The 12191-nt window shown below is 32.5% G+C and overlaps 1 protein-coding gene across 1 annotated transcript in view; it reads right to left on the bottom strand.

The window, feature by feature from the left end:
• The window catches only part of LOC106476885 (A-kinase anchor protein 13-like), a 245164-nt gene that overhangs the window by 208983 nt on the left and 23990 nt on the right, over positions 1 to 12191 (bottom strand). The window contains exons 3-4 of the mRNA XM_022381499.1: positions 11785 to 11826; positions 9634 to 9808 (exon numbers count right to left, since the gene is read on the bottom strand). Of these exons, the coding sequence (XP_022237207.1) occupies positions 9634 to 9808; positions 11785 to 11817 (208 nt within the window). The 5' untranslated portion in view covers positions 11818 to 11826. The remainder of the gene's footprint in view (positions 1 to 9633; positions 9809 to 11784; positions 11827 to 12191) is intronic.

Raw genomic sequence — 12191 nt, 5'->3', positions numbered from 1 at the left:
GCTGAAAGGGCGAGCATGGTTGGGGTGACGGGGATTCGAACCCGCGACCCCCAGATTGCGAGTCGAGCGCCCTAACCAGTCTTTTAATGAATACTGTTATATTTTGAGAATTGTACTTTATAATTTCACTAATGCTTTTCAAGCAGATCTATCATAATCGGTGATGAGGAAAATTTATAACTTTCACTAGATCACTTCTAAATTTCCATGGAAAATATTCTATGTTCTATTTCTTTTAAATTATCCTTTCTTAAATTCAAGTCACAAGGAAATTCACTAGGTTTTTATTTATATAACAGTAATGATAAATTATTGTTAATCTTTAACAACTTTTTTAAAACACTCATTCCAACTATTAATGTGTTCTTCATGGCTAAGAAGCTTCTAAAATATACGATACTTCTCAGAGATAAAAAAAAAGTTGTCTCAGTGAAGAATCAAAACGCACAGGTATATATAAAACAGGTAATACAGAAACCAATAAATGTGTATTGAACAATAACAAGAATTTCAGGATGAACCAAAAAGAGAATAGCAGAACTGTTATATTTTGAAATGAAGAAGTAAACCAACAATCAGATGTAACAGTGGGTCTCTTCAACTTCGGCTAGCTTCTTTATCACGCAGAGCTAGAGAAACAGCTATCTGTGCATAGACATACATAATTTTGAGGTGACAGACTAAAGGGAAGGCAGCAAGACAACAGCGCTCATAGCCAAATCTTAGGCTACTTTGTCTAACCAAATAGTAGGATTTGGTCCTAACTTTTATAACACACACACACTGTCGCCCCCAAAACACGATATTTGTTTTTGCAGCCATGAGCTGCGACCATGAATCTTCAGATTTATAGTGTTTTGTTGTTTGTTATTAAATACAAAGTTACACAAAGGGCTATCTGTGCTCTGCCAACCACGGGTATCGAAACCCGGTTTCTAGCAGTATAAATCCGCAAACGTGCCACTGGGGAGGGGGGGGGGAGATTTATAGTCTGAGTACACCAATCTCTAAGTCAAAGTCGTCTCGTAATAAATAACACCAACTATAGATTTAAATAAGACATCAAGTTTCGGAAATATTATGCAGAAAACAATTTTGAACATAAACAGCAAAGAATTGAATAAGACACAAATGAAAAAATAAAATATTTCTTTACTCACTTAAAGTATCAGCCTTTAATTAACTGTATTGCTGGCTTCAATGTTCGTTAATAAATGTAACTTATTGACTTACACTAGTTTCCGTACCATCCTTAATAAGAAGTATGACCTCACCCTTGGAGGGTATGACACACAGAAACAAGGTCAATCAACTACAAACCACAGAGAATAATTATTACTGTACATGTATGTAAACTTTGTCTGGGAGTAATGTACGTGGTAAAATAAAGTGTAATTTTGTGATATATCTATGTGGAATTGACGCACTTTCAATGTTTAAACAACAAAAAACACGCTAGAACAAAACGTTTCCCTAATACATGTTTGACTTTCATACCGAGAAATAAAGCTGATCATCATCAAACTCCACTAGTATTCCAAGCATTCGTAGATTTTGTTGCTAGGATGGCTGGAGTAAATTCCGTAGACAATACAAGATGGTCTAAAATACTTCAGTTTATGGAGCAATATGAATTTTTTGCCTGGTTAGTTGGCCAAAAAATATTTAAAAAAAATAAAATTTAAACGTAAAACCATATAGAAATATAAACAAGTTTATTTAAAACGCTAATACCCTTTTCTGACACTAGTGATTGAAGATCACCCCCACGTAACAACACTTCTTGCTAGCTCTCAGCATACAGGGAACTTGTTTATAAGATTTTTTGCACCACGAAATCTGAAACCATCCCGAAACTCTTATTGGTTTCGTTTGGTTTATTTGGAAATTCGCGCAAAGCTACACGAGGGTATCTGCGCTATCCTTCCCTAATTTAGCAGTGATAGACTAGAGAGAAGGCAGCTATTCAACATGACCCACCGCCAACTCTTGAGCTACTTTTTTACCAATGAATAGTTGGATTGACTGTTACATTATAACGCCCCCACGGCTGAAAGGGCGAGCATGTTTGGTAGGACGAGAATTTGAACCCGCGACCCTCAGATTATGAGTGGAGCGCCCTAACCACCTGGCCACACCGGGCCATTTGTGAGCCTTGACCCTCTAAAAAGACTCAAAATTGGAAAATCCAACTTTTTTTATGTCATTGTGTTGAGCGCATGAAAATTTATATTTGTGCCGATTTTCACCTTGATTGTTGAAAATACGACCGCACAGGAGCAATGAAAGACTAGAGGGAAGGGCAACTGCCAACTTTTGGACTACTCTTTTAACAACGAATAGTGGGATTGATCGTCATATGATAACGCCCCCACAGTTGAAAGGGCGAACATATTTCATGGGATGGGGATTCGACTAGCAGTCTGCTACTCGAACGCCCTAACCACCTGGCCATGCCAGGCCCTTTTTGCTGTGACTTGATTTTCAATATATATTTACCAAAATCTCGTATTCTAAGCTAGCCTAACGTAACACACTATCTGTACCACATTCTTGAAATTTTCTTTAATAACACATTTATTACTTTTTGGTTTAATACTCAAGAACTAATTGGTTGATCAATTCCCGAGTGGCCTTTAGCATCTCCGCTAAATTTTCTTCAAATTACCAATTGTCTTGGAAAGCTTTTATTATTTGTAATTAGTTATAAATGTTTTGTTGTCATATTGATAATGTAAAATTATATAAACCGAATAAACAAGGCCAAGTTTGTACTTGGATTTTTCAAAGTACGCATATACGTAGATTCGTAAAATGTAGAACTGTCGATAAAGATATGTCAATGTGCAATCGCATAAAGGTCATAACTAAACTTTCTACTTATAACCTCAAGAACTTACTTATATGATTTTTCGGTGGTTGGCATATTAAACTTTCGGCATATACGTTTGCAAGTCAATCATAACGTTTTATTATGCTTAGGTTGGAAGAAATGGGTTACGACCTTCCCCTTTCATTAACTCTATTTTATTTACTTCATATTGTTACGTCTCCGTTTGTTAATTGATTTTTCCGTAACTTCGTTCCAACGAAACTTTAACGTACACAAGTCTTTACTTAATAAAACTGGTTTATTCTTTCCGAATATAACTCTACGATACACTTAATCTCAATACTCGCGCTAAAACAACACTGTAACGAACGAACGTTAACTTCAACAATACCCTGTGACTGCAGTTCAATTACTCATTATCTTCACACACATTACATTACCTTCCTGCGTCACGTTGTCCCGTCTTATATATACCCGCCTACCCCATCTAGCAACACTAGAGCATTCCTGAAGAAACAAGATAGTTCTAGAAACGTGGCGTCACAGTGGTCATGTGACTCGATGACGCAACAATATATTTTCCACACAAAAATTATCGAAATCCATGCCTTATTCAGACATAGGTAAATGTACTAAAGTAATAATCTGATCTTCGAGAACACAAAACTGTTTTACCACTTTAACTTAATTAATCAAAATTAGTCAACACGTGTCATATTGCAGGTTTTTTCGCGTTTCCTTCAAACACAAGTCGGTGAGAATCATTAAGAAAAGTAATTTTTAATGTATTTTACCAATCATTGCACGTTTTTTTTATTATCATAATCATTACTACAGTTCAGACTTTTTTGTGCAAGTTCGAAAAAATAAAAGTATGCTGTTAAATTAAACTACTAATGAACGAATTTAGTTATAACCCTTTATTTGCGTCTATCAAGAATAATCATTACAAAATTTGAGACATCTTTTTGCAAGTTCAAAAATTAAAAACAAACTAATAAAATCCCGACTTTTTAATTAAATATTTTGAAAGAGAGCAAAATACAACACTTCTTATCAATAATTTACACATTATTTACTTATATCTCAGTTAAGCCTAATAACATGATTAAAAAATTAAGAAATTTTACAACGGCCCCTATTCACCAGAATTAAACACTTACTTCTGTAACGGACAAGTGACCAGAAAAATAACAAACTGCAAAAGAGAGTCTCAAAATATTTAATATTATGTCTCAAATTAGTAATATCATCATTAACCCTGCACTATCTCTAGACATTTCATTTTAAAATATGTAATGGCCAATGAAATTAGCATAAACTCAATACTGACGTAATTCTCTGACTCATTGGAGTTGTAATACACATTATAGACGTTTGAGTTGTCACTTGGAACAATAGAAACTGGATAATATACGTGAGATGAATAGAGTGGCGTGAAAAAATGGCGCCAAACTGGTGTTTGTGTTTACTTCATCGGTGAAGTAACTCTAGAGAAATAACAACGTGGTGGCCTACACTTTTCTGCATTACTTGTACCTTTGTTCATAATGAAACTTATATCTATTAATCCTACTCTGTTTAGTTATAAACTATGTATATATATATATACATATATATATTTATCAAGATGTGGCTTAGAAAATTGAACCAAGTCACACATCTAAACTAATCTATTGACAGTTGTATTAAAAAAACAAAAACGAACTTATAACATAATTCCCTTTCTCTACTTTCTTTTTAACCACAGAAACTAGTCTATAAATTTTTATATGGGTGTTAGGAAAACAATTTATCGCAAAATAAAAAAGCAATTTATGGCTAGCTACTAAACTTGAAAAAAGGAACCAAACAAGATAGGGATGGAAGTGGACATAACACTTGGTCTGACTAATGATTACATAGCAGGTTAAGCCGTCTCAGAATTTACATAGAGAATAAAATCCCTAATTACTGACCTTCACACTTTGTCTGTCGAAAGCTTGGTGTTTGAATAGAATTTCATCTTTCATCGTTATACCTCTCCTTTGGTTAACTTTAATATAATATTTTATGGCTATTTTACAATAGAGTAATATTTTACTATTAGAAATTTTGGACCTATTTGATTTGGCAGCGAAGAAGCCAGTAATGTAGGGATTTTATTCCCAGTGTAAAGTCATGACAGCTTAGTCTGCTGTGTGATCATTAGCTGGATCAAGTAACATGTCCACTTCCATCCTTATCTTGTTTGGTTCCTTTTTCAAGTTCAGTAGTCAGCCCTACATAGCTTTGTTATTTAGCAATCATTTCTTTTTCCAAATACTTGTTTGTTTACTTTTTTTTTTTATAAACTGGCGTAGATGGGTTGCTGTATTATAGAGTGTATCCTAAAGCTTTATAAATTTTACATATAATAATAATAAAATAAGTAGTTAAAGATCGTGAATACTGTTTTGCTCTATGAAATGATGATAAAATTATAGTTACTACTAGAATTAAGTTGTTGAAGAAAGATGATGATGATGAAGATGAACAAAAATAAGAAATCTCGGTTTTGGCTATTCGCCGGTTTCGACTTTGGGATGCTCTGAATAGCTGAAAAATGACATATACATTGGAGAAAGAGCAACTATGTCAGGTAGCTCTTCATATTTAGCTTCTGATGACCTGTATGTGTATTGATTTTTTTTTACTCCTTTATTTCATACATAACATGGGGGTTGGCTCCCTAAGAACACCGATTGTATAGTGTACAAAGCACTGAGTATTCTACATGTTACAGTCATCTAAGGTTCATCTATTGTTTGCTTGTAATTCCTGTTTCACCCTGTACTTAAGCTTTTTAAGGACACCAGATTTCTGTAAGAAAGCTAGCTTCAAGGGATAGTAATATCGTTTCCCCTAGAATTATGATTTCTTTATTTTTTTAAATTTTGCATAGAATAACAATAAAATAGATAGACAAAAATCGTGAAGCCTGTTTTGCTCTATCAGATGATGATAAAATTATAGTTACTGCCAGAAATAGGTAAGTGATAGGTCAGTCGAAGAAAGATTATGACAAATGAAAGTAAGAAATCTTGGTTTTGGCTATTCGCCAGTTTTCAGCTTTGAGACCCTCGGGATAGCTGAAAATCAGCATGTACAATGGAGAAAGAGCGACTATGTTAGATAGCTCTTCATATCTAGTTTTTGATGACCTGTACCAGCATCTGTGCCATCCCTGCATAGAGAGCACTAGTGCATTATTCACTACTACAAAAGTACTAACTGAAAAGAGTTGTTTAAACATTCAAATACCTATAGAATGATAGGTTTCTTTTGTGTGAGTGTAAAATACTGAAATACACCATTTCAAAAGAACTAAGTGTTTAAAAGTTCTTCGTACATTTGGCAATGGGCAAACTTTTACAGTAAGTTCCCATGTCATGGATGACTTGATAAGGGTCTTCTGTAATACCCAAACATAAACACAAGGGGAAATGTAAACAACAGAATGGTGCTTGCATGTACAACTGTCAAATTACTTTCAAGACACCATGCTAAAAAAAACGTCACAACAGAAAACCAAAATCAAGTAACCACTAAGATATATTGAAGTCACACACACAAAAAAAACAACAATATTTATCTATATATAAACGTATGAAGTAACTAAGCCAATACACTAAGATGTAACAAGACCAAATCCTTATTAACAGCTACATGAATTTCTTTACCATGTGAATTGCTACACTCAAGGTTGTTGTGATCTTTTGTTTGATAGAAAACTATAAAATGAGGAGAGAGAGTGTATCAAATTGACATACATTTCATTAGTTGTTATCATTTTTTACTGCAAAGCTACATAATGAGTTACCTGCACTCTCTACATAGATTCTAGCCTTGCAAGTTAGTAAATTTACCACTAACCCACTAGGGGAACATATATTAGCTACTAACTATTTTTAATATATATTTTTCTATTATACAGTGCTTTACAAATAAAACAAAAATACAGAACTTTTTTTAACAAAACTCATTTCACCAAACTGATCAACTATAATTTACTTAAGTTCTAATGATTAATAGAATACAGTGGAATGCATGTCACACTATATATGGGATAATTCTGAGATAAATTATACATATCTATGTACTACATCTGTTTCAGTGCTTTCAAGAAACAGAAGTCTGACAATTTGTTTGCTTGAAAAGAAAATGGAAATTACAAAAAAAAAAGACAGTTATGATTTATATAATTGTATATCTCTTACAAACTATCAAGTTCTGATTTTTCATTAGGCCTTGAGTCATTTATCAATGGCAAAAGAATCTACATGAATGTGTGTGTTTTTATAACAAAGCCACATCAGGCTATCTGCAGTGTTCACTGAGGGGAATCAGACCCCTGATTTTAGCATTGTAAACCCATAGACTTACCACTGTTCCACCTGGGGACAATCCACATGAAACTCCAGTACATAACACTTAGGTATAAAGAGTGGAACTGAGTTGAAATTAACTACAGGTTTGAAAAGTCATATTGAAATGAATAACATGCTGGAAATCTTTCAACAACAAAAGATGGAAGAAGAAGATATAAAAGTATAAGATTGTTGAAGTAAATCTTAAGAACAAGACAGATATGTGGAAAACAAAAACAAAAATATATCAGTAAAATGAATGAAAAAACCATGAAAATTACCAATTAGAGGATTTTGTGATACAATTGAAAAGAAAATGCTTTAAAGAGGAAATCAACCTAAGTAAAAAAGACTGAAGATGAGTGCTATAAGTGCTATGATCCAAAATATAGTGTACATGTATAGAATGCTGTTGAAGGATTAATGAATGTAAAACAGAATAAGTTTTGTGATATACAAAATTCTGTAAAATATACTAATGCACAAATCACACATCTTAAAGAAATTTCAGATTCCAAGATTATCAGAGAGCAAAAAATATTCAGATGATAAGGTTATAGCAGAAGGAAAATGATGAGGTTGAACAGGTTTCAATAATATGAGACAAAATGGATCACTTTAACAACTAGTTATTCACAACTATGACCATCTGAATCTATGTTAGCTAGTACAAAGATATACTATACAACTCAAGGACTCCTTTAGTGTCCTAACTCATCTTTCTGGTAACAAGTGGGATGTCAAAATATTCTTCATAACTACAAAAAATTTTAGGACCAATACAAATATGGTAAGTGCTCTATTTAGTCAGTTTTAGTTATTTTTATATATTTAATGCAATCTACACTTTAGTTACAAATGAAAGTGTTACCAGCATTTTCATTATATTTACACTATTAAAGCTGCAGTCAAGGAAATGCAGCATTTTGTGAACAAACCACTACAGACATATACACTCCTCAGTTTACTTAAACTCTCATCTTTAATAATAACATTTTATCTATCCATGATCTAAGTGTATTGATAATAACAATGCAAAATTACATGTAAGACAATGTACTAGCCATGATACAGAATTTCAAAGGTGTACCAGAACCTGAAAATCCACTTGACAAGTTTAGTACATGTGCTTGATTCTTAATGGGTTACAGTCACAATAAATATAGAAACCACAATAGTTAAAACTACAGGAAGCAAATTATAGTAAAGTAAATGAATACAACATACCATTAAACTTAATTATAATAACTTAAACAAGTTGGAGAATAACTTCTACACACACAAAACATTTCAACTCATTAACTTTAGTCTACACAAATACTACTCTACTAAACAACTTAATGACCTCTTACACCAATAACAATAATGATATACACATATGCACTGTATTTAATCTGGTGTTATATAAAAACATATTTTCATATCTCAGAAATACAAGATTAGATATAACTACATCTATCCAATAGCAGGTACGCCTGTTTCTTTTTTCAGCTTAATATTGTACTTTCAACAGGTCTTCACATTATTGTACAAGATAAACTGTGCAAACTGGATCTATCAGTCTTATATAAGCTTATGGTTTGTGTTTCACTGTATGTTTACCATATTAAATTTGTTCCAAAAACTACAATTAAGGAAATTGTTATTTTTAGAACTGGTTACTGTAGATGTACATCAAGTACCCTGGTTTTAACCACAACATACCAAATAATATATGCCTTAAAATGTGGAATGGTCTAAAAAGTTTAATCGATAGCCCACAGTATACGCTGGCTCATTATATTCAAACAATTACTTATTTATGTTATGCTAGTTACATTTTTTTTTATTTCTGTATTTACAAACATTATTGTATTATTGCAGATAAGCATATTTTCACCTGTAACTTACATAACTATGTTTATGTACGTACATGAATGAACATCCTTTAGATATAATTAAAGCTGAGATCTACATCAAACTTTTTTAAACGAAAGTGCATTTTATATTAAATACATAATTTTTTTAAAGAATTCTATAGATTAGTTCCACCATGAATAGCATTCTGTTTTATAAAAGACAAACAAACATGTATTTTTTATGTATTCTAAAAGCAAAAGTTCATCAATACATAAAGTATATGTATGCAAAAAAAATCATTACTTACATAAAGACGCATCACAACAGCAAGGAAATGACTAAATCTTCAGTGTAATCTTTGTCATAATAATAACATTTTCTAATTAAATTTAGTTTTTAAAAAATAAATGACTGGCTAATATACTGTCTGTTAATATAGAACATAAAAACAAAACTAACAGTGCAAATAAAAAGGCAACCTCAATGTTCACACGTATGAATAAGTTTTAGCTCTTAGAAAGAATAATATGTGTTTTAAAAAATTCATTTCACACTATTATGGCAATTACTTACCAGGAATATGACTTGTTAATGTCAGTGAATCAGGATTCCATGTAGCCCTAGCAGGAGTGACATGCCTTAGCCTTGAACCCAAAAAAACAAAGTAAAATTTTCCCTCATCAAATTCTTTTTGGGATAATGGTGGAAAGGAATCAAGGTGTAACTGAACGTAGATGGCTTCCCCACCCTGTAATATTGCATCATCATTAAGCTTGTCAGTGTAAACTTATGAATACTAACATTTTAGGAGGAAAATGTAATTTAAAGAGATACCAAGTAATATAGTTTTAGCCCATATATCTCGTTTGTACAAAAAATTATAACTTTGTTTTTATTCCTCTTCCTACTTTCTCCTCAATTATTATCTGCCATGTGCACTCTATAATCATTTATAAGTTTCATTCTGTGTCAAAGCATGACTTCTGCAGACTCACCAAGAAAAATGTTAACGTAAAACCTAAAGAACCATGTGATCAAGGTGATATTGTCAGCTCAAACCAAAGTTTTATGGCCAGTATTAAGATATTAAGAGTATAAAAATACAATAACCAACATTTTTCGGCACAATGAAAGGTAAAATCTTTATTATTAGTTACAGTCAACTAATTCTGGTAACACAGTTACCATCATGAAGGTTAGCATCTATAATGTCTACAATCCATGAACAAATCAAAACTAAAGCTCAAAATATCCAAATAAATATGTGTAGTATTTAGTCTAACCACCAACTCAACACCATGTGAGCCTCTACTAACAGAAACAGTGGACTGAAAATGATTCAGGTACACCACACCCAGAGTTATCAAAAGAGCTGCAGGCACAACATATTTGTTCAAAGAAATGATTTGATAAGTGAAAGACTTGAGCTGAAGAACCTTCCAGATGACAGCCAATCACTAAACACAGACAGATAAGACACTGAGACAACTGAAGACATTACTTAGATTCCTTTCACAGTTCAAACCAAACTTAAGACAAGGTTCAGAGCTAGTTGAATGTTCATCAAGGTGCAAGACTAGGAAGATGACAGAGTCAAATAATCATTCAAGTACTAAGGAAAATCTGTTCCCAGTTCATGAAGATAAAATGCTACAAGTCAAGTACCTAGTGAAAACACAAGAAGTTAAACCAGACAACAAGGAAAAGCCTGAAACTGATAAATGTGATTCCTATGTACAAAACAAATGTTAACATTTTCTTAAATGAAAAATGTATTTCCAACAATACTTGTCTCTTCTCACACCATAGGTTTTACTTGACTGCCAAGGTTTTTTTCCTTTGTCCATCTAAGCATTGGTTTGATTATTTCTCGCTTGCTCCAGTCTTTTATAAACCACTTAATTGCCCTTGGCAATATTTGTCTCATGACATCCTCCACCTACATCAATGTGTCCTCTATCCTGGTACTGTATATAAACACCTCATTTAGATAATATTATCACTTAGGCAAAGGAAGAAACCCTGGCAATTGAGTAATATCTGTAGTGGGAGAAAAAGTATGTATGTTTTGGAAGAATGGAAAAAAATAAGCATCTACAATATATTTGAGTAAATAACAAAAAAGTGCCAAGAGAAAATTTAACTGCAGAATATACCACAAGTGCAATGCATGTCAAAAAGAGATAATGCTGTTTGAGAGAAGATAATTGGTCTAGATTCTGTAAACAGAGGCCATGAAACACATATTGTTCTCACATAAAATGAGATTTGCACAAGTTTACTGACTGCAAATAGCAGACATTTAACCCAAAGGAAGAACACAGGTAGAGGAAAGGAACAGCCTGATTTTTTGCACATACAATACATATATATTCTGTAGTATGAGATGATATTAGAAATAGGTTTGTATTTCAAAGTACTGTAGCTTAAAATCATTGATGGTTTATACAGAGCACAGACTACAGTACAAATTACGTTAATAACAGATACTTTGACAAAAAATAATTTCAAATTCTGCCTCAAATGCATTTTATCTCAGTTGAGCCATGATCAACTGTTTTTTCACTAAGAAAAGAATAACTAAATAACTACACTGTGTTTCAAATGTATGTCTCATATACCAATACAGGTAGCTTGATGTACACAAATACATTTACTTGCAGTTTACATTTTCCTAATAAAATTGTATTAAACAAAATATAAACACTTCAACTAAATACTTACATAAATGGGGGCCTTATCTGGGACCAAGTCCATTGCTGAACTCTGAAAGAAAAGTACCCTTAACTTTAACAGTATATTCATCATATATGTATAACTTTATTAAATGATATTAGCAAACTTGGAAAAAGAAACGCATACATAAATGTAAGCTATATCCCAGTGTTTATGATAATTTCTTATCTTTCTAGTGGTTTCAAATTATATCTTCTTTTTCAAGAATCTATTTTCAGACCACAGCATATGCCACGTTATATCTTTTAAATGTAAAGACAAATGTCATTGATCTCCAGATTTTAAGCTATAAAAATGTTTCCATATGTATGTGTGTGTCAGTTTCACATCTACATAAAGATGATGTTAGTTCCAGGTGTATAAAAAGTATAATATTTAAGGTAAGTACAGAGTAG

The sequence above is a fragment of the Limulus polyphemus genome, unplaced genomic scaffold, assembly GCF_000517525.1.
Source record: "Limulus polyphemus unplaced genomic scaffold, Limulus_polyphemus-2.1.2 Scaffold7, whole genome shotgun sequence".
Lineage (NCBI taxonomy): Eukaryota > Metazoa > Arthropoda > Merostomata > Xiphosura > Limulidae > Limulus > Limulus polyphemus.
The sequence above is the reverse complement of the archived record's forward strand: the minus strand, read 5'-3'. Positions and strand labels throughout refer to the sequence as shown.